The 24131-nt window shown below is 36.3% G+C and overlaps 1 protein-coding gene across 1 annotated transcript in view; it reads left to right on the top strand.

The window, feature by feature from the left end:
• CFTR (CF transmembrane conductance regulator) overlaps window positions 1-24131 on the top strand; it is a 195913-nt gene that overhangs the window by 156381 nt on the left and 15401 nt on the right. Inside the window, exon 23 of the mRNA XM_054564044.1 lies at window positions 13969-14124. Within this exon, the coding sequence (XP_054420019.1) occupies window positions 13969-14124 (156 nt within the window). The remainder of the gene's footprint in view (window positions 1-13968; window positions 14125-24131) is intronic.

A 24131-nucleotide genomic window follows, 5' to 3' on the forward strand; every position in this document is an offset into this window, starting at 1 on the left:
AACATACATTATTGAATACATTGTTACTGTTATCATTTAAACAAACTTATCTGTTAGATCAATTTAGATCAATTTAAATAATTAAAAATTTTTAAATTTTATCTTCACTTATTCTTTCATGCTTTTCCTTTTTTATGGATATCTAGGTTTCTAATATATTTTCCTTTTCTCTAAAGAACCTTATGAAACATTTTTTGCAAAGCTGGTATACTGGCATCAAACTCCCTCAATATTTGTTTGAGAAAGTTTTTATTTCTCCTTTACTTTTGAAGGATAATTTCACAGGGTACTGAATTCTAGTTTGGTGGGGTTTTTTTCTCTCAACACTAAATTCACTTCATTCTCTTTTTGCTTGCATGTTTTCTGAAGAGCGGTTAGATTTAATTCTTATCTTTATTCCTCTATAGGTAAGGTGATTTCCCCCAGTCTCCTTTCAAGATTTTCTCCTTCTCTCTTGTTTTCTGTAGTTTAAATATGGTACACCTATATGTATTTTCTTGATGTGTGTCTGAGCTTTGTGGACCTGTGGTTTAGTTTTTTGACATTAATTTGAGGAAGTCCTCAGTCATTATTTCTTCAAATATTTCTCTTATTTCTTTCTTTCTTCTCCTTCTGGCATTCCCATTACAAGATCTTATACCCTTTGTGCTATCCCACAGTTGTTAGATACCTGTTATGTTTTCATATTTTTCCCTTTGCTTGTTGGTTTGGAGGTTTCTTCAAGGGCCTAGATTCTTTCCTCAGCCATTTTCAGTCTATTAATAAGTCCATCAAAGGCATTCTTCATTACTCTGACAGTGCTTTTTTTTAATCTCTAGCATTTCTTTTTGATTCCTTATCAGAATTTCCATCTCTCTGCTTACACTATCCATTTGTTCTCAAATATTTTCCATTAGATACCTTAGTATATTATTCACAGTTGTTTTATGTTCCTACACTGATATATCCAGCATTTTTGCATATCTGACTCTGGTTCTAAAACTTGCTCAGTCTCTTCCAACTATTTTTTGCTTTTAGTATGCCTTGCAATTTTGTGTTGAAAAGTGTACACAGTGTACTGGATAAAAGAACACTAATAATTATGCTTTTAGTGGCATATGATTAGGGGAAAGGGTTGTGTTCTATAGTTCTATGATTAAGTCTCAGTCTTTTAGTGAGCTTGTGTCCTTTAGCAGTGAACTTCACAAATGCTTCTCAAATTTTTCTTCCTCAGATGTAACAAATGGTTAGTATAGGCTAGAGTTGGGTATTTTCCTTCCCTAAATCAGCAAGAGTCTAATTTAAAAACAACAGCAACAACAACAATAACAACAACAGAAGTTTAGGCTCTGGTAAAATAGTGTCTTGAGGGAGTCCTCAAGGAGAACAGAATACTCAGGTATTGGAAAATTTGTTACATTTCTCCACTTTCTGCTGGATGTACAAGGCAACTTCCCCGTGTTCTTCATTGTGATGTGACACACCTGGCTGGGCTCCTGGAGGCGATACTCACACAAATAGGGTCCCCCCCCCACCATGAATGGTCTCTCTGGAGTTTTTTACTCTTGAGAATTGTCCACATTGAGCCTCCAACAATTTTTAAGTTACAGATTAGGAGGTTTCTTGTCATAGGTTTCTGTGCAGTAAATTGTGATTCTCTGTATCTGCCTGTTTAACTTCTTTTTTGGTGGCAGCATTTAGCCCTATCGCTCTCTGACAGATCTAAGAAGGGTTTTTTTGTTTGTTTGTTTGTTTTTTCAGTTTGCTCAGCTTTTATTAGGTAGGATGAGGTAATGACATCCAAGTTCCTCATATTCCAGACCAGTAATTGCAAGTCCTGTTTTTCATCTTCTTTATCCCTTTCTTTAGCTCACTGCTGAGGTTACTATGTATAAATGAGTGAATCAATGAATGGCTTACCCTTATTTTTAGGTAGTGTGGTTGTTTAGAGTGGGAATTGATTCTTAAAATGTTATGCTGAGCAGCTCTCTTAAGAATGTCATATCTACTGTCTTGCCTGTAAGACCTATAATAACATTTTGCAAATTATAACAAGATGCCCAACATATTTCTTTCATGCTGAATTAATCTGAGACTTAAATTTAGTTACTATTTTGATTATCTAGAAATCCTGCAAGCTCAGCAGTAGTCAGATTCATCTTGAATAAAACTTTTGAAAAGCACTGACATGGACGTTTCTTATTATGGATTTCAGTATTGTTAGTTATATGGTGTTTCTGGGTCAGTTCAGACTGATATAACAAACTAGGATAGACTAGGTGGCTTTTAAACAACAGAAATTTATTTCTCACAATTCTGAAGGCTGGGAAGTCTGAGATCATGGTACCAGCAGATTTGGTGTCTGCTGAGAGCTCACTTCCTCATAGATATCTACCTTCTCACTGTTGTCTCACATGGTGGAAGGAGAGTGGAACTTTTCTGGGGCCCTTTTGTTAGGGGCACTAATCCCATTTGCAAGGGTTCTACTTTCATGACCTAACCCCCTCCCAAAGGCTTCACCTCCTAATTCGATCACGGAGGGGGTTAGGACTTCAACATATGGATATTCAAATATTTAGCCCATAGCATGTGAAAAGATGAAAAAAATCAATATTTTGTGCAAAAAAATTATTCAATTTTCATATTAAAACACGCTGTCCATAGAAATTATTTTAAGGAAAAGACGCCCTGTTAATTATTTTGCTCTTAATTTAGGCATTTTGTTTATAGAAACTGCACTTCATATTTTATTTTTTTAATTGAATTTATTGGGGTCATATTGGTTCAGAAAATCATACAGGTTTTAAATATGTAATTCAACAAAACATCATCTGCACACTGCATTGTGTGCCCGTCCCCTGAAGCAAAGTCTCTTTCTGTACCCATATTCCCTCCAGCCTCCTGCCTATTCCCAGCTTCCTTTTCCTCTGGTTATCATCACACTGATGTCTGTGTCTATGTGTTATATACATGTTTCTTTATTGCTTAATCCCTTCACCTTCTTTCATTCAGTCTTCCAAAACCCCTCCCCTCTGACAGCTATCAGTCTGTTCCATGTATCCATGCCTCTGTTCCTGTTGTTTATCAGTTCATTTGTCCATTAGAGTCCACATATAAGTGAGATCATATGGTATATCTTTCTCCGACTGGCTTATTTCACTTAGTATAGTAATCTCCAGGTCCATCCATGCTGTCATAAAAGGTAATATTTCCTTTTTTATGGCTGCATAATATTCCATTGTGTAAATGTACAACAACTTTATCCACTCATCTACTGATAGGCATTTGGACTGCTTCCAAATCTTGGTTATTGTAACACTGCAATGAACATAGAGGTGCATATATTATCTTGAATTACTGTTTTGGGTTTTTTTTTGGATATATTTAAGGAATGGGATCACTGAATCAAAAGGTAGTTCCATTTTTAACGCTTTGAGGAAACTCCAAACTGTTTTCCACAGTGGCTGCACCAGTCTGCATTCCCACTAACATTGCACGAGGGTCCCCTTTTCTCCACATCCTCACTAGCACTTGTTTGTTGATTTATTTATGATGACCACTCTCAAAGGTGTGAAGTGATATCTCATTGTAGTTTTAATTTTCATCTCTCTGATGGTTAGTGACATTAAGCAAATTTTTCATGTATTTTGGCCATATGTCCTCTTTGTAGAAGCATCTATTCTTGTCCTTTCCCCACTTTTTTTAAAGAGTAGAAATTTTTAAAAAATCTCAACCAAGGATCTATTAATTAGTTTTAAAGAGAGAGGAAGGGAGGGGGAGAAAGAGGTAGAGAGAAATTGATGTGAGAGAGAATCACCAATTGTTTGCCTCCCGTATATTCCCCTTCTGGGGATTGAACCTACAACCTTTTGGTGTATGGGACACTGCTCCAACCAACTGAGCCACCTGGCTCGGGATGCCCATTTTTTAATTGGGTCATTTGTTTTCATGGTGTTGAGTAGAATGAGTTTTTTATGTATTTTGGAAACTAATCCCTATCACGAGTATTACTGGCAAATATGTTCTCCCATTCAATGGGTTTCCTTTTCATTTTGTTGATGGTTCCTTTTCCTGTGCAAAAGCTTTTGAGTTTGATGTAATCCAATTTATTTTTCCTTGCTTGCCATGCCTGAAGTGATATCAGCAAAAATATTGCTACAAGAAATATCTGAAATTTTACTGCCTATATTTTCTTCTAGGAGTTTATGGTTTCAAATCTTACTTTGAAGTCTTTAATCCATTTTATGTTTATTTTTGTGCATTGTGTTAGTTGTTGGTCTAGTTTATTTTTTTTGCATGTCTATTTCCAATTTTCCCAATACCATATATTGGAGAGACTTTTTTCCTCATTGTATGTTCCTGCCTTCTTTGTCAAATATTTATTGAATACATGGGCATGGGTTTATTTCTCTGCTCTTTATTTTGTTTCATTGATTGATATGTCTGTTCTTGTACCAATACCATGTTGTATTGACTACTCTGGCCTTGTAGTTTAGTTTAATTATCAGGTAGTGTGATACCTACAACTTTGTTTTTCTTTCTAAAGATTGCTGAAGCTATTTAAGGTCTTTAGGAGTTCAATATAAATTTTTGGAATATTTGTTTTAGACATTCAGAGATATGTCATTGGTATTTTAATAATAATTGCATTGAAACCGTAGATTGTGTTGGGCAGTATGGGCATTTTAATGATAATTTTTCATAACCATAAATACAATATATGCTTCCATTTATTTGTATTTTCCTCAAATTCTTTCTTCAGTATCTTAAAATTTTCTGAGTACAGGTCTTTTACCTCCTCAGTTAAATTTATTCTTAGGTATCTTCCTTTCTTTTTGTTGCAATAGTAAATGGGATTGTTTTCTTAAAATTTTGTTTCTGATAGGTTATTATTAGTGTATAAAAATTTCACCAATTTCTAAATATTAATTTTGTATCCCACTACTTCACTGAATTTATTGATTAGATCTAGCAAATATTTGGTTGATTCTTCAGGGTTTTCTACATATAATAATGTCATATCATCTGCAAATAATGACAGTTTTGCTTCATCTTTTCCAATTTGGATGTCTTTTATTTCTTCTTCTTGTCTGATCACTGTAGCTAGTACTTCCAGTACTGTGTTGAGTAAGAGTGGTAAGAGTGAACATCCTTATCTTGTTGCCGATGTCAAGGGAAACACTTTTAGTTTTTGCCCATTGAATATGATGTTGGCTGTTGGTTTGTCATATGTGACCTTTATTACGGTGAAGTATGATCCTTTTATTCCCACTTTGCTGAGAGTTTTTGTCATAATTGGGTGCTGGATTTTATCAAATGCTTTTTCTGCTTCTATATGATTTATATGATTATATTATTTTTACCCTTCATCTTGTTTATATGTTGTATTGTGTTTATTGATTTGCACATATTGCACTTCTTGCATTCCCAGAATAAACCCCACTTGATCATGATGTATGAAGTTTTTAATGTATTGTTGGATCTGATTTACTAATATTTTGGTGAGCACTTTAGTATCTGTGCTCTTCAGAGATATTGGCTATAAGTTTCTTTCTTGGTACCAACTTTATCTGGTTTTGTAGTTAAGATATAGCTGGGTTTGTAAAAAGAGCTTTGGAGTCTTCCTTCTTCTAGAATATTTTGGAATAGTTTGATATAATTTGGCATAAATGTTAGTTTTGCCTTAAATGTTTGATAAAATTTGCCCATAAAGCCATCTGACACAAGACTTTTGTTTGCTGGGAGTATTTTAATTACTGTTTTAATTTCAGCAGTTGTAATTGGTCTATTCAGGTTTTCTAATTCTTCTTGATTCACTTTGGAAGACTGTAAATTTCTAAGATTCTACCCATTTCAGCAGACTAATTTGTTGGCTTATAGTTATTCATAGTATTTTCTTACAATCCTTTATGTTTCTGTGGTGTCACTTATTACTTCTATTCATTATTGATTTTATTTATTTGTTTTCTTGGTAAGTCTGGTTTAAGGTTTGTCAATCATGTTTATGTTTTCAAAGAATGAGCTCTTGGTTTCATTGATCTTTTGTGATTTTTTTTAAGATTCTATTTCATTTAGTTCTGCTCTGATACTTATTACTTCTTTTCTTCTTCTTCTTACTCCAGGCTTTGTTTCTTTTTCTTTTGTAGTTCCTTTAGGTGTAGGGTTAGATTGTTTATTTGATATTTTTCTTGCTTCTCGAGGTAGGCCTATAATGTTATGAACTTTCCTCTCAGGCCTGCTTTCTCTGTGTCCTATAGATTTTGGTTTGTTGTGTGTCCATTTTCATTTGTTCCCAGGTAACTTTTGACTTCTTTCTTGATCTCACTGTTAACCCTTTCCTTGTTTAATAACATGTTTTTTAGCCTCCATGCTTTTGAATGTTTTTCAGTTATTTTACTGTCATTGACTTCTAGTTTTATACAATTGTGGTAAGAGAAGATGCTTGCTATGGTTTCAATCTTCTTGAGTTTATTCTTATTTTGTGTTCCAATATATGGTCTGTCTTTGAGAATGTTTCATGTGCACTTGAAAGGAGTATGTATTATGCTGCTTTGGGATGAAATGTCCTGTAAATAGTAATTAAATCAAAGCAATCCAGTGTGTCATTTAAGGTTGCCATTGCATTGTGGATTTTTTGTCTAGAAAATCTATCCATTGATGTCAGTGGGGTGTTAAGTCCCCAACTATGACTGTATTGCTGTCGATTTCTCCCTCACTGTCCACCAAGATTTTTTTTAACATATATTTAAGTGCTTCTATATTGGGTGCATGTATTTTTACAAGTGTTATATCCTCTTCTTGGATCAATCCCTTTAGTATTATATGTAGTAATATACTTTTCCTCTTGCAATGGTCTTTGTTTTGAAATCTATTTGTCTTTAAGTATTGACATTTCAGCTTTTTTTTTCATTTCATTTACATGGAATATTTATTTCTTTTCTTCACTTTCAGTCTGTATCTTTTGTTCTGAGTATGGTCTCTTGTAGACAGCATATATATGGGTTATGTCTTCTTATTCACTCACCTACGCTATTACTTTTGATTGGAGCATTTAACCCATTTACATTTTAGGTTACTCTTGACAGGTACTTATTTATTGCCACTTTATTCTTTATATCAATGTTCCTCTCTCTCTATTTCTTCTTTTTCTTAAAGCATCTCTTTAAGCGGTTCTTGCAATGCTGGTTTGGTAGATGAACTCCTTTAGATTTTTTCTTTTTTTTTTGGTCTGGGAAGTTCTTTATTTTGCCTTCAATTTTAAATGATTGCTTTGCTGGATCAAATAGTCTTGGTTGCAGATCCTTGCTTTTCACCACCTTAAATACTTCATGCCAATCCCTTTTGGTCTGAAGTGTTTCTGTTGAGAAATCAGCTGACAGCCTGTGGGAACTCCTTTGTAGGTAACTAAGTCTCTTTTGCTGCCTTTATGATCCCCTCTTTGTCTTTAACCTTTGCCATTTTAACAATAGTGTGTCTTGGTGTGGGTGTCTTTGGGTTCATCTTGATTAGGACTCTGTGCTTCCTGACATTGTATGGCTTTTTCCTTCGCCACATTAAGGAAGTTTTCAGCCATTTTTTCTTCAAACAGGTTCTTTATTCCTTGCTCATTCTCTATTCTTTCTGGCACCCCTATGATGTGAATGTTGTTATGCTTGATGTTGTCCCAGAGAATCCTTAGACTTTCCCATTTTTTTTAAAAATTCCATTTTCTTTTGGACACTCTGCTTGGGTGCTTCCTGTTATCTTGTTCTGTAAATCACTGATTCAGTCATCTGCTTTATCTTACCTGTTGTTGATTCTAGTGTATTCTTCATTTCACATATGTATTCTTTATTCCTGACTGGTTCCTTTTTATGGTTTCTATGTCTCTTTTTAATGCTTACTGTCTTCTTAAGTTCTCACTGAGATCATCTATTCTTCCCCTAAAGTCCTTAGCATCTTTATAGCCATTGTTTTCAATTCTGCATCTGGTATCTTGGTAGCTTTCATTTCAATTAGTTCTTTTCCTGGGGATTTCCCTTTTTCTTTTTTTTTTTCGTTGTGGGCATTTTTTAAAATCTTCTCATTTTGTTTCTGGATAGAATCTATATATGTTATGACTCCCAAACTTGATATGATGGCTTTATGATGTAGGTGTCTTGTTGGGGTCAGCGGCACAATCTCCCAGATCACCTGAGCTCAGTGCTCCAAGAAAGTTCCTTGTGTGTTATGTGTACCCTTCTGTTGTAGTTGTGTCTTGAATGCTTTTGGTCCTTTCATGGGTTGAGTTAGCTCTTCACGCTGGCCTACTATAAGGATAGGACTCAACCACTACATATGAGTCACTGTGCAGGAGCTGCTGCCCCTCGCCCATGGTAAAGTTGTTCTCAACAGGGTATGGTGCCTGCTGCAATCCCTCTTTGGGCGCACTGATTATGTGGCTAGCTGGATTGAGTTCTGTTGTGGTCTGTCTGAATCCCACCCCTGGTTGTGTTTGTTCTGGGTCCACTTGGGTGTGATTCAGGTACAGGTCAATATCAGACATTAGTAACTTGCCTTGGGCTACTTGTCCGGAGGTACCAAGCTGTTCACTGTTTGTGGCTATGTCTATTGCACCTGGGTTTGCATGGGAGGGGCCAACTTGGTATGGGGTCAGCTTCTTCCAGCTTAGAAGTAGGAATAAATCTATAAAATGTCTGAGACTTTCTGAGGTTCACCTATACCTGTCAACTACACCACTACCCACAAAGGTTGCCTAATCTTCCTCCAGAGCCTTCCAAAGAAAGACTGTAGAGTGGGCCCAGGCTGGATGCCATGCACAGATCCTTCCATAGGTTACAAGGTGGTAGGGTGTGGTGACCAGGGTTGGAAGGCCAAGGCTAATGGTTTTCCTACTTGGGTGCTACGCAGTCAGGGACTCAGTGAGGGTAAAGTGGTCTCTCCTCCAAAGCCAAACCACTGGATATCTGCCAAAGTCTCCAACTCAAGCTTCCACAGGAGGAGCAAACTTCAGGTTTAGGTTCAGGTTGGATGCAGCCAGCTGTTCCCTCTGCAGGAGCAAGCTCAACAGGCAGAGCCACCAGGGCTCAGGAGGACATATCAAAAAGTCTCACATTGAGGTTGGTGTCAGCTGAGCCCTCAGGGGTGAGACCAAGCACTTGATCCCCCTCACAGACTATAGCCTCCTAGGGAGACTCACTCCAAATGTCCCAGCTCTAAGCAGCACACTTTTTCCCCCACCAAGAACTAAGTTCAGCTCATTGGGGCCACAAAGACTTGGGAGGGCTGATTCAAATAGTCTCTCATTGGAGGTGTTGTTGGCATGCTTGTGGGGGGGCGCGGAGGCGGACAACTTCCCCTTTCCAGGTTAGCACAAGTCAAGCTTGCAGGAAAGATAGGAGATGGGCCAGCCTGAAGGGTTAACTCCTCCCACAAAAGCAACCCTCCCCCCAACCCCTGTGATGTATCCACACAATCCAGCATCTGCCTGTTTGATTCTCGGACAAAAGTCTCCCTGGGAAATGCTCTCAAGGTCCCAGCTCTGCACATTACTCTGGTCCCTCTGCAATACTGAACTCAGCAGGGTGGAGCCACAGAGAAGCAGGGCAGGCCCATTGATTCAACAGGTAGGAGAGGGCACACTGGCTGTGCACTGGAGGTGGGGAAGAATCGTCCCTTCTCCAACGCTCCAGAAAAAGAGCACCCTCAGAGTTCCTGCTGGGTGCAGCCAGCAGATCCCTCTGCAGGACCTCAGCATGGTAGGTTGGTATTGCCAGTGGCTGGAGGACCAGGCAGTATACTCCCAGGCTGGCGCTGTAACAGTAGGAGTGCTCAACATGGAGAAGGTGGTGTCTGGGTCTCTAGCAGTTTCCTTTCTCTCCCAGGAGGACTGAATCCCTACTGATTTTCTCCACCAGATGCTTTGTGGGACCCTCTTGCTGTTTCTCTCACTCTGGGTTTAGGCTCCCTGCATGGGGTTGAGAACCTCGCTCCTAGTGAGAGTTATCCCTCCAGCTCCTCAACCACCACAGTGTTTCTGGGGGTCAGCTCTTTCTACATCTCCCCCCTCCTTCCCAGTCTCTATGTGGCTTCTCCTGTATATCTTTGGTTATAATACTTCAGTTCAGCTAGCCTACAGTTGGTTATTCAGATTCATTGTTTTATAATTTAGATGTAAATTCAGTTTTGTGTCAGGAGTAGGTGAGTGTATCTTTCACCTGCTGACATCTTTGAATCTAAATTTTATTTTCAATGGATGAGAAATGTAGCAAATGTTTTATCACTTTTTCTTTAAAAAAACTATTTTTGTTTCTAATCTCAAATTGTTTGTTTGTTTTTTGCTGAATTTTCATATCCAGATCACCTTTCTCCAACTAGAATAGCTCTTCCTTTTTTCCTTTAATTTTTCCTCTCAAAATTCAGGCTGAGATTTTTGTTTGGAGGTAGGTCTTTCATGATAAACCTGGAATTATCAAAATGCCTCAGAGATGGTACATTGTATATATCACAGTGCACTAGACAGTCCTCTGACTACATAAATATTTAATAGTACTTCAAGATCTGTTCTTTTGGATGAGTTTACCTCACTTATCCATTTGTAGTCTCTTCAAAACACTAAAATGCTAGAAACAATTAAAAACATGAAGGGTTCATATCACACCAGCACAAGTACTTAAGTATGAATTTAATTTGTTAAACACGTATGGCATTCTGTTTTGATTAAAAATCGGTGTGAAGTAGTAGCTGAATCATTTACTGACTTATAATACTGAGTTTATGAGGACCATATTCCCAAGAACTTATTATGTTTAGGATCATGTTTTTTTAAATAGATATATCAACATATACAAGATACAGTTGTTATCATTTTGGGGAACTAAATTTCATTTGATTTGGTATCTTGATTTCTGGAAATCACTAGGAGATAAAAAATAATTACAAGTGGTTTCAATCTATTGCAGTATTAAAATGGTGACTCAGTAATTCTGAAGAGTAGGAACTGAGACTGTTCTATTCATGGTACAGTGCAATTACAACTAACACAAAACCTAACACTGTTTAACTTTCCTCATAGTAGTTTGATTTATCTTGATCCAAAATTCTCAGAGAGAAGGTTCATTGAAGTCATTGGAAAACATTGTCTTGAAATTAGGATAGATATTAAAAGCTTATCTGTGGGAAGTACTCTGGCTTATTCAACAGGTTACTGAGAAGCCTGGCAAAACAAATCCAGGAAAAGAATTAGTAAGTGCCAATTACATAAATAACAATAAGACTTTGTTAGGTATGAACCAGTAAGATTTGCTGGTGTTGAATGAAAAACGTGTCAAACATACTGCAATACCAGCAGTTCAATAATATGAGGAAACCAGAACAATAGCTAAAAATTTTAAAACTAAACAGAAGATTTACAAATTACCTCTGAATCTAGTCTCATCCCAACATAAAAACTGAGTGCTCCAAAAGTCAGTATTTGCTTTTTAAGGAAAGGGAACATGTCATTTATTCTAGTCATTAAAACTCTGATCAATAATAAAGAGGCCTAGACTTCATGGCACTATCAAAAATTCTTGGTATGACTTTAGAGAAAATCACTTCTTTCTATTGAATTTTCCTTCTCTTCCCTCCATACCTCACTTATACAAGGCATATACAGATTGGTTATACAAGCTTTACTGTTGAGTTTGAATAATCATGACATATCATGAGTGTGTTTGTACAACATGGGCTGATTCAGAAATGGAAATGTGTATATGAAACTTCCCAATATTCTAAAATTAAGAATAGATCTAGAAATTGAACAAATTAACTAAATCTATCTGTTGTCAGATCATCTAAATCAGTTTATTTATTAATCTGCCTTCTTTCCTCCTTCTATACCTCCTTCCCCCTTGCACCCTTCTTTCCATCCATCCATCCATCCACCCATCCTTCCATCTTTTCATCTTACTGTCTCTCTGTCAATCCAAACAAGTACTTGCTGAGCACTTTATGTGGACCAACCATTGTTCCAGGTGCTGAGAATTAAGGGGAAACAAGGTATACTGCTGTGCCCTTGAAAAATTTGTATTCTTGGGGTTAACACAAGCAATAATCAAGAAAAAATGTAAAAATAATTACTGATTGTGATTATCAGTATGAAGAACCTCAAAAGGGTGTTGCGTATAACATTTGGTTTATCTTATTTTCTTGATTGTCTCAGAGAATGTACATTTTAATTTTTTTACTTTAAATTTGTTATTTTTAAATTACAGTTAACATACAACATTATATTAACTTCACTTGTACAACCAGTGATTAGACATTATATAATTACTAAGTGATCATCCTGATCAATCTAGTACCCTTGTGACACCATAACATAGTTATTACGATATTGACTCTGTTCCCTGTGCTGTACTTTACATCCCTGTGACTATTCTGTAACTGCCAATTTGTACTTCTTAATCCTTTCACCTCTTTCATTCTTCCCCCCAACCCCTCTCCTCCAGCAACCATCAAAATGGAGAACATGCATTTTTAAAAGTCTCATTATAGAGCTCTCATGAAAGAAGGACATTGTGTCATTATTGTTTACCAGTTTATCCCAAAAACCTAGTTTATTACCAGGTTCCTAATAAGTAATTAATGACTTATTTTTATTAAAGATGGTTTTATGCTCTAAAGCAGCTGTCCCCAACCTTCCTGGCACCAGCGACTGGTTTTGTGGAAGACGGTTTTTCCATGGACGGGGGTGGTGGGATGGTTTCTGGATGACTCAAGTGCATTACATTCACCCTTACCTCCTGCTGTGTGGCCTGGTTGCTAATAGACCCGGACAGGTACCAGTCCATGGCCTGGAGGTTGGAGACCCCTGCTTTAAAGCATTTATTGTGTTTATGAGCTGATTCTGATTTACAAACTGTTATTGATATGTGGTAAGTATAGAAATTGAGAATAAGCATTTAGAAATTCATTTTTATTATCTGTTTATTAAGGCGCTGATTTGCAGTGGATTAGAAAGTAAAACACAAAACAAAACATAACTGTCCTTTACCACAGATAGTGCAAAAATCACTACAAAACTATCTGCTTAGATCTACTGTAAAAATGGCTAAATGGTTTTTAAAAATAGGAGTAATGAAAGGTGAAGAAAATGAACATTTATTCAGTGCCTCTAAATGTTAGGCAGTTTATTCATTAAATAACCACAGGAATGTTTGATCTCACTTAAAGCACCTTCATCCAACTGCTGGTTCTGAGTTGACCTCAGAATACAGAGTTTGCCTCTAAATCTCCTGTAGCACCTGCTCTTACATTGCTATGCACGGTGTTCTCACTACCATATTATGCTCTTATGGTCTTTAGGTAGTAATAACAGTTTTTTCTTTTCTTTAATATGGTTCTGCTTCCCAAAATTCCTTCTTTGTCAGTCAGCATGGATGTAAGAATTTGATTTCACAACTGTACAGTTCCTTATGTGTGAGGCGTAACCGGCCCGACCTGCCTTCTCTGGGATGTGTAGCTCACTGAACTAAGTCTTGTTTATTGCGAGGCCTGAACCCAATGCTCGCTTATTTATAAAGGACAGTACCTAAGTATTAGGACTGTTTCAGATTTGTTAATTTTCAAGCTCATGTTTATTTTTGTAACTAGAACAAGTTATAGGTCTCTTTCTGGCTTGAGCTCACTCTCAGAAATGATGCATGTTAAGACACCGTATCTTTGTTTTTCCTTGATATAAAGTGGGCATTTTCAACCTTTTTGTTATTACTGAAGGTCAGTGATAAATGAAGTCAGCATCAGGGATCTAACTTCTTATGGTCAGTTTCTGTGTTCTCTTCCAGATCAACATGGGTCAGAATAGAGAGTGCATGAAAATGTTTGAATAAATAAGTGAAAATCTTGCCCTGGTGGTGATTAAAAATTAAAACAGTTTCTGTGTTTTTTTAATTGAAATATAATACCAGATTACATTTATGGTAGGGTATTGTGTATCACAGGAGTAATGCCATCACTCTTATATTCTAGGTGGGCCTCTTCGGAAGAACTGGATCAGGGAAGAGTACTTTGTTATCAGCTCTTTTGAGACTGCTGAACACTGAAGGAGAAATTCAAATTGATGGTGTGTCTTGGGATTCAGTAACTTTGCAGCAATGGAGGAAAGCCTTTGGAGTTATACCACAGGTAAGCCTGAAAGACTTAACTAGGAAAAGAAGTAACTAATTACAATTTTACCATTATTTGATGCTTATACTTAAGAAATTCACATTTTTCTGAAATATATATTTGTTACATATTTCAGTCTATTTTGTGCAATAGAATCTTTTCATTAGGAGAAAAACTATCTCTAAAAGTTTAGAATTCTCTGACTTCCTGTTTTTGAAATATTAATAGTTTTGATAGCCTGTCCCAGAAGACACAATCTATAGTGAGAACATGGGGCTTTTGTTTTCATCAGCTTATTTTTTCCTGCTTCAGTGGTCTGAGTTCCAAGTTAGCAATCACAGCAGGTTGAGAAATGCTTTGCAAGATACAAAAGATGCTTTTGAAATAACAAACACTTGGAAGCATGAGGTAGTGGAATTGAAAATTAAAAGTATAATGATTGTTTTTTTGTTCTTTATACAAGAATGAATCATGTCAGATTAATCTGAAGCTATTTTTTTAATGTCATTCTTTGATTGGGTCACAAAGGATCTCTAGCCTCACTGGCTTAATATCATTCTGTGTTATTATGCAAGAGGGCTTCTTATGTATGAGAAAAATAGCAACAGTTCCATTTTAAAATGATCCAAATGGAAACGAATGAATGTCTTTAATGTGAGAAAATCTGAAAGACGTGTGCTATATATACTAGTATTTGCTATCATCTCTATGGATATAGTCACTGTTTTAATAATTATTTTGTCCTCTTTGTTCTCATGGGCATTAAATCCATTCCACCACCATGGTACTTACAATTACCTGCTTTTAACACAAAAGTAAAATTCTAAGAGTATCTCTCAGTAGGTTGACTATAAATCTAGCCTAATTTGCTCCTTTCAACTAATGAGGCACTAAATATTGTGACTGCTAGACTGATGCTTTTAATTCATTTGTCTAGACTTTGCTGTATTGCCAGACACTTAATCCTGGTTGAACTTGAAAAACAATATTGTTTCTTCAGAGAGAAAAAAGAGATTGTCAACTCTTTTAAAGATAAACTGTGGGACTACAAGTATCCCAAGGTGGTATCATTAGGCAAAATGACAATGTTGAAGAACACAGAATAGTATCTGGTTGTCTCATAAGAGTTGCTGTTCAGTTGACTTTAAGTTTCTGATCCCATTTTTTTAACTACAATTATGAAGCTTTTGTGTCCTTGTTGTTATTCACAAAAACCTGCCCTTTATAATAAGCAAAGTTCTAAATAAATAATTTCTGTTTCACCTGGAATCCTTTAGTTTATTTGCCATGTGATACAGAAGTTTTGGTTTTATCATGTGTTCTATTTAGGAACCCAAATATGCAAGACCTGGAGGAAAACCAAGTGGGCCAGAGTTACAAAAAATTCTTTTCTTACCTTTCTGCCAAAATGAATCTTCCATACTTCGTTTTATTTCATTTTCTCTCTTTTATGCCTTTAAGCTTTTATAAACTAAACAAGAAATACTTTGAGATATGCCTTTAAAAGTGCGTGATCATGCTAATGGAAAGGCTTCTGCTTGCACATATTTATGACCCTGGTTTCTGGGACTGTCTCTGAGTGCCACAAGAATGTCTATAGATAGAATGTGCTATTTCTTCTACAGTGACATCTTCAGACCATTCAGTGAATATCCAAGAAAAAGAGAAAGAGGGCAAACTCTTAAGAACATAGTTCTCCCAAAGATCTCTGATATTGAGGCATCAGAGATCTCTGGGTCAATTAGTCACTTGTTTTCAGACACATGAAACAGGAATTTCGAACAAGAAACTTTCCCTCTCCGTCAGTGATCCTGAGACACCAGCCATGGAATCACAAGATGTTATTGGTTTTGGCAAGTTCTTGCAGTATTGTTTTGTTTTGTTCTCTGTACTTCCCTCCTATAGCTAGCATGTAATCTTGGAGGATGCACCAGCCCAGGAAACAGGTTATAGTGCACATTTCAAGGTGGAGTCTTCCTTAATTTTTTCTACTTTACCTGTGAGCTCTGAGGGCATAGAGAGGAGAGAGTGAGGCCTAGCGGCAGAACCCCTTTGGCTTAGGCAGTTTGAACACTGAGACTTAAAATTGTTCCTTAGCCTTGAACTTTGTCAAGCACTTAATTAAAATAAACATAAAAATAACTTTAAAATGTATTTTCAAAGCTTTGATTACAAGTTTGAAAGATTACAAAGCTATTCTGAGGCAATGACTAGGCCTAATCTTGGAAAGAGACTTTCTGATCTGAAACTAATCCATGCCCACATATGACTTTGACCACAAAGTTGGAACATCTTTTGCTATAAAGGAAAGTAGATACGGCTAAAACATGTATCTGTAGATGTGAACGATGAAGTTGGGAACACAACAGTTCTCATTCAGTTTATCAGTACTTCACAGTTTAATAATTAGTTATTAAACTCCTTCTGTGTGCTTAAATAAGTACTATAGATTCAATAGTTAAATTAGTGGTATTGAGCTCCCAATCCAACCTATGAGCTTCCAATGAAAGGTTCAAAATTACATGCATTGCTGTAAGTCAAGGATCAAAGGGAGAAACAAAAATGATAAATTAAACATAAGTATTAGTATAGTCATGGGTCAAGACATGAGCTGGTCAGGAAAGTGCTGTGAGCAATTAGGGGATAATCCAGCCCCACCACATCACTGTATCCTTCCTTTCTTTTCTACTCACAGTGCTATGTTTTTCTCTTCTTCTTCTTGTTTGCATCTCTCCATTATGTGTTGCACACAAATTAAGCTTTTTAAGGCAGTATTCTGATTTTGTGATTTGCCTTTTGGGAACTCCTTTTTCACTGACTAGATTTAGATTCTTCCATTTGTGGTTAGATCCCTAACAGTCAGGTCCAAACCCAACCCTTCCGGACAGATCCACCACTCTCCTTACCTTGGCACTTTCATGTTTCAGTCCAGCTGGACTTACTGTGCCATGGAAGATACCTCATTTTTCTCTCTCATTTTTTCTGTTCATGCACTTTCTCTCACTGAAACAGTCTTCCTTCGCCATAATCACTATGCCATCACAAATGTTAAACCCTGCCAGATGGTCTTTTTTGACTCACTTTCTTACCCCCATTAACCCTTACTCTAACCCCAACACTCTACTCCCACACTCCAGTCCCAGATGAGATCTAGAATTATGCTAATGAATCTCTCCTGGCACTTCTCTATGTCTTGTCTTAGAATTTTCTGTGTGTTTGGCCCTGGCTGGTGTAGCTCAGTGGATTGAGTGCCAGCCTGTGAACCAAAGGGTCCCTGGTTCAATTTCTGGGAAGGGCACATGCCTGGGTTGTGGGCCAGGTCCCCAGGAGGGGGCGCTTGAGGAGCAACCACACATTGATGTTTCTCTTCCTTTCCTTCTCCCTCCCTTATCCTCTCTCTAAAAATAAATAAATAAAATCTTTAAAAAAATAATTATCTGTGTATTTCTTTAATTTTCACTCAGTATTGTAAATATTTTGCAGACATTTTAGTTAAAAAATCAGTATTTAAACACAATATCATCACCAGTCAAAGAAGACTGGCAGAAAGGCTAAATAAGTAAAACAGATTTTTTTACCTTTTTTCTGTCTCTTAATATAAAACACAATAACAGCTTTTATCATAGGAATTCAATATACATTCTTTTGTGCTGAGTCACTAAATGCTTATCTTTTTTGCAAGAAGCTATGGTTCTACTAGTATCCAGATTTTACTAGCTGTGTAATCTTAGGCGATTTATTTAATTTCTCTGAGCCTTACTTTCCTTGTCTATAAAATGGGTTTACTGGTAGTAACTCCTTAACTGGGTTTTTGTGCAGATTAAATAGATAAAGTAATAAGCAATATACTTAGTCTACTCCTTAGCATGTAGTTAATACAATACACTGGGTGGTGGTCGTAGTTATCATTCATAGTTCCTTAAAGACAAGAGATCATGTCTTCTTGTTTTTACTGAATTGGAGGTATATGCTGTTGGAATGAACAAGTAGGTATGGATAGTTCCCAAAAAAAGGTGATAATTAAAATGGTCCATAAAGTCTGTAGGTTTTACAGAAGTTTGGGGCAGGGAGTTGTGGAAAGGATATTCTAGGATCCCAGGCAGGGATTTTATGAGCAAATGCAGATATGGAAACTAGAAAAAGTTGAGGGGAAGAAGAGGCCATGTGTTAATATTTGGAGAAACAGGGAAAGGCTTGGCAAGTGAGGAATGGGTTGACTCTTTTGAGCTAGCAAGAGGTGGTGAAATGGTATTAGAAGGGTGTGCTGCTGCTGGCAGCATGGGGACAGTGGACTTCAGGTAGGCAGAATTGGGAGCAGGGAAATCAGTGGGAGCTGTACTGTGATGAAAGTAATGAGGTGGACAGTGGCAGTGGAGCCCCAAATTCAAGTGAGAAAAGAAAAATAACCAGTATGGTTATCAGTTACAATACAATATTAGTATTTCTGAGCCTAAAAATTTGACTTTGATAATTTAGTCAGAACTAGAAATCATTTTTTATGCTATCTCTGAAAAAGTGTATATTAAAAAGTTGTCTTATAAAAGGCTTTAAATGACTTTATAAGAAATAATAATTTGAACATATTACATGTAATCATTTACAAATTGTATGTACATTAACCTTATAAAATTATTCTCAATTTGTAATAAACTTTAAACATTTTTGACTAACAAATACTTTGTTCACTTTGTTCTCATTAGCAGATGTTCTTAAAAGCAAAGCAACACTTTTTAAACATTCTATATAATCATATATTTTCAAATTTATTTATTTCTTTTTAAAAATTTTTTCAAATACATTTGTCTCCATTTACCCGCCACCACTTTCCCCTGCCTCACCCACCTCCACTTCCCCACCTCAATCCTTCCCCACCTTGGCTTCCTCCATGTGTCCTTCACACCTGTTCTTTGAACTGACACTTCCTCTTCCCCTCCCCGCTATAGCCCTCCCTCCCTCCCATCCTTGTTGATTTCTTCTTTCTTTCAATGTTGCTGGTCATATTTTTCTTGCCTGTTTGCTTAGCTGATTAGGTTCCCCTTATAGGCGAGATCATATGGTATTTGTCTTTCACCACCTGGCTTATCTCACTTAGCATAATGCTCTCCAGTTCCATCCAGGCTGTTCATGAAGGGTAGAAGCTTTTTCTTTCTTTCTGCTGTGTAGTATTTCATTGTGTAAATGTACCGTAGTTTTTGATCCACTCATTTATTGATGGGCACTTAGGTTGCTTCCAGCACTTAGCTATTGTAAATTGTGCTGCTATGAATATTGGAGTGCATAGGTTCTTTTGAATTGGTATTTTGGGATTCTTAGGGTATAATCCCAGTTCAAATTGGATAGATTTCTATTCTACGTATTAAACTTTTAATTAATTTTGCAGACATTTCCAAAAGATGAAGTCACAGTAACTGTGATGTTTATAAGCATTTAAGCCACATTTTAATAGAACAAAACATGATATAAATATAATGCATATTAATATATACAAATTAATATATGTGTGTGTTTTTATAGTTTGTATGGAAAATACAGTAATTAATAATAATAAAAGAACAAACTTTCTGTTTTGCATACTCAGAACTGTAGACCTACTTTTGCTCCACCTGGCATATGTTCTGAGTCAAAACAAAAAAGCACTTAATCTTAAGGATAGGAGTAATTTCTCTGACTCATTTAATTTATTCTCTATTCAGTTATTACAGAATACAAATTGCTTTTTTTGCTTCTCCCTTAATATCCAAAAGCTAAACCAGACTGCCCACTGCAGTGATATATGAGCAGCTTTGAGCAGTCCATGTAGGCTTGCCTGTCTTGAGTCAGCTTCAGGAAAGAGATTAGTCAGGAAATGAACAATGGTGTTCTTTTTATTTTTCCTTGGGTCCCAAAAATTGCTCTTTATACCATACATACATGACCTTAAATATCAAACATTTGCACATCCTAGTTTTGCTATTTTGTGAGCAGTTTCTCAAAAGAGAGATAGAGGATCATTGTGATTTATAGTTTCAGGTATATCTATATCTATCTATCTATCTATCTATCTATCTATCTATCTATCATCTATCATCTCTCTATATATCGCTGTACAATCAGTCTGTGTTATGTAACTTCTTAGGGCCTTAGCTATTTCATTTGTAAGCCAGGAAAAAGGATGTAGGTGACCTTCAAAGATGTCTCAACTTTAGGTATGAATTTGTGAAAACTTTAAACAGTTTAGACAACTACTGGTACCCATGGAAGCAAGAGAGTGCCAGATACTGTTTGTAAGACAGGAATAGAATGTTTGATTTAATTGTATGAAATTGAATTTTAACTGAATAGATTAATTCAGTTAGTTTTTCTTTAAAATTAAAGTGTGCCCAGGCCAGGATGGTTCAGTTGTTTGGGCATCATTCTGCAAAGCAAAAGGTCACAGATTCAATTTCTGGTCAGGGCATGAGCCTAGGTTGCAGGTTCAGCCTCTGGTTGGGGCACATGTGAGGGGCAACCAATTGATATTTCTCTTTCACATCAATGTTTCTTTCCATCTCTTTCTCTCTCCCTTCCCATCTCTCTAAAAATAAAATAAATAAAGTCTTCTGAAGAAAATGAATAAAATTAAATTAAAACATTACTTTAATGTTAGACAATAAACTGTAAACAAAATACCTGCAGAATTTCTGAATGGTGTTAAATACATCTCAAACTTTCAGATGTCTAATTTCAGCAGTTTTCTTCCTTCATAATTTTGAATATATACCTATTTGAAATAAAATTAATTATATATATTACTATACATTTGATAAATATTATATATAATTTATTAGGCCATTAGAAAAAGTTAGGCAACTATTTCCCAAGCAATTATATATAGAGATCAAAGTTTTAATGGGTTGTTAGTATTACTTCTTTAAAGACTGAGGGTCATAGTAGTTATTCTTACCAAAAGAAAAAAAACTAATATGTGCTGAACTGTGACTGTGATTTCATATTTTTACTTTTTATCTTCACATCAGCCCATTTATTCATTCAGGAAACATTTATGGAGCATATACGATGTACAAAGCCTGTGAGTTAATGACAGAGTACACAGCAAAGTTATGGTGTAGAAGAGATAAACATTACAAAAATGTTCACAAAGGCACGTGCAATGTTAATATTCACTATAAGCTGGGAAAGTAGAACGCAGTTATTATATTGAGAGACCTTATTTGCTTTTGAAGATTTGAAAGATGCCAATTAGAAGAAGTAACATCTCGTTTGAGACTTGAAAGATGTGGTTGGCCATAGGAAGACTGTAGGGGATGAGATTCATAGGCAGGGAGAATAGAATGTGTGAAGAAAGTGAGGAAGTAGAAGAATGCCATGAGGCTAGAAGGAAAAGGGGAGGGGCATAGAGAAGGGCACTAAATGAGCCAAAAGGAGTAGAAGGGGCTAAATCATGTAGATTCTGTCAACCAACTTAAGTGTCTTATGTTTTCCCCGGGTGCAATGGAAAGCCACTGAAGATTTTTCAAAAGGTTAATAACATCATCCAGTTTATACTTGTAGTGATTGCTTTGGTTGCTAAATGAGAGTGGACTGAAAGGGAGACAAGAGCGAAAGAAATAGGTCAGTTAGGAGGTTCTTGCAGTGTTCCAGAGAGAGGTGTTGATGGCTTGAACTATGTGGTAGCAATAGAGATAGAAGATAAATGGACTTGAGATATAGTTTGGGAAAACAGTTCACAGGACTGATGATTGATTCTCTTTGGGAAGATTAGGAAGAAAGGTAAGTCATGAATGACTTCCAAACTTCTGGATTGAGGAAATGAAGGAGCCATGTGTTGAAATTGAAAGGCTAAGGGTATGGTGTACTTGAGAAGAGAGATAGCATTTCCCATTTTACACTGAACACTGAGGCTCATAGAGCTTCGGCTCTTATTTCCAGATATAACTACCAGTCCAGAGCTATATTACTATACCATTTTTGCAAACCACATTACCTTTAATAACTTCTGTGTCTGCTTTGATGTTATGATACTTTGGTCTCCACACATAGCCATCTAGAATAATGGCACTATTCTCTTTGCACTAAAAATTTCTATTGTGCTGTTCCATTGGATATGTAAGTCTCTCGAAATTTACAAAGACACTGTAGCCCATATAGAATCCTTCAACTCAGGTTTTGCATGAGAAGAGGGAACTAACCTCTCCATGGACAGTGCAGGACCTGAGCTGTGACCAGGGGGATCTATAGCAGTGCTTTAAGACTATGCTTCTGAGTGCTGTTGGGATCTTTATGAACCCATATGACTGATCCTGCCCAACCTTTAATCTATCCTAAGCTCCAGATGGGAGGAAAAAATTTGTAGGACTTGAGGCATTTTGCAATGATGGTGAGGAACACAGGTTTGAAGACAAACACCCTTGGGTTCTGCTAGCTAAGTGATCTTGGAAAAGTCACTTAAATTTTCCATGCACTGACTTCTTCATGTGCAATAATAGGATTTATTTCTAAGGCTGATATGAAGATGAAGAGATACTACACATAAAGAGCCTAACCTGACACCATAAGCCAGAACTCTGTGTTTCAGCTGCTTAGTTCCCAGTGGAGGTAACTTCTGAAAGCACATAGCATGTTGTCTGATGCTTGGTAAACACTCACAGTTATTTCCCATCTCTCCCAATAATACTAGAAACTTTTGATATAAGGAACCACAACATTAAAAGAAAAATGTAAAAAATAGTACATGGCAAAATCCTATTGACAAGTGTTTGAACTTTAGGTACCAAATAAACCCAAATTCTTAATAAATTAACTCAAGTTCTCAGAGCCATTTCTCCTTTAATTCTCTTTAGGTTATCAGAATTCTCTGATAATTTCCTCTTATCTGCTTTCTTTAGTGTATTTGGACATTGCTTTAATTTACTTGGAAGCTTGGAGAAGGATGCACAGATATTTCTATCATTTATCTTATGATATGATGAGTCATCTAGTCAACTCTTATATCCACTTCTGTAAAGCAATGTATGCATGCATCCCTTCGGGAGAATTTCAATGCAGGTTAAGTAAAACAGAAAAGCCTTCTTACTGGGGCTCCAAAAGGTTCCTGCAATATTTGGCAACACCTTTGTCCTTTAAGCCATAAATTATGTACTTGGGAATGAGGTCTCCAGTGCCTCTTGTTCTGCCTGAGAGGCACAGACATCACTAATCTTGCCTTGTGCAGTTCCTACAGATCAGATTGGCACTGACCATTCTCTCTCAGTCACAGGCAATTTGTAAAGACTAAGCCTTCAAAAAAGTCAGTTTTTGATTCTTCTAACTGCATGTTACTAAGCAAAGGCAAGAAAAAATAGACAAAGCAAAAAATATTATGAATATTAACATCAAAAATATTTTTTTGGTTCACCCATAGGCACAAAGAGAGAACTAAATATTATTATTGTATATCATCATTTCCCAGTGAAATAGCAAATTTCATTCAAAACATTATTTAATCATATAGGTCAACTTAAGTAGTCAGTGACTTGGCAAGTAGAGTGTCTCAGGGTGACAGCTGAGCATTTCTTTGCAAGGAGTTTGATTGTCAATGTGTTACCTCAGCAGGATCAGTCTCACTTGCCTCTCTTCCCTCTGTGACATGCAGTCAGTTAAACAAATATTTTATATCTGCCCTGTCACTGATTTCTAAGTTAATTCTCCTGAGCCTGTCTGTTTTTGGAAGTAGATGTGTTCCTTGGTATATACACCAGATATTTTGTGTGTTCAAATGAGTGTCTGTAATTCAGTTTTAAAATCCCTTTAAAAAGCTAGGTTTATAATAGAAATTCAAGGAATATACATTGATACAACCTAATAATTTTTTCAAACCATTGTAACTCAATCTTAAATTTTTTAGCTATTTAATATTATACTTGTTTATAAGAAGGAATATTTCTAAAAAAAATTTAATTTCCTATAGTTTACAATAATCTTAATTTCCTTATCCTAAAAACACTGTGTTTAGAAACATGTTCATAAAGGGCTTCAAATATGGCTATATTAATATTTCTTAAAAAATG

The sequence above is a fragment of the Pteronotus mesoamericanus genome, unplaced genomic scaffold, assembly GCF_021234165.1.
Source record: "Pteronotus mesoamericanus isolate MK-2021 breed Mesoamerican mustached bat unplaced genomic scaffold, CSHL_Meso_final scaffold_85, whole genome shotgun sequence".
Taxonomy (NCBI): Eukaryota; Metazoa; Chordata; class Mammalia; order Chiroptera; family Mormoopidae; genus Pteronotus; species Pteronotus mesoamericanus.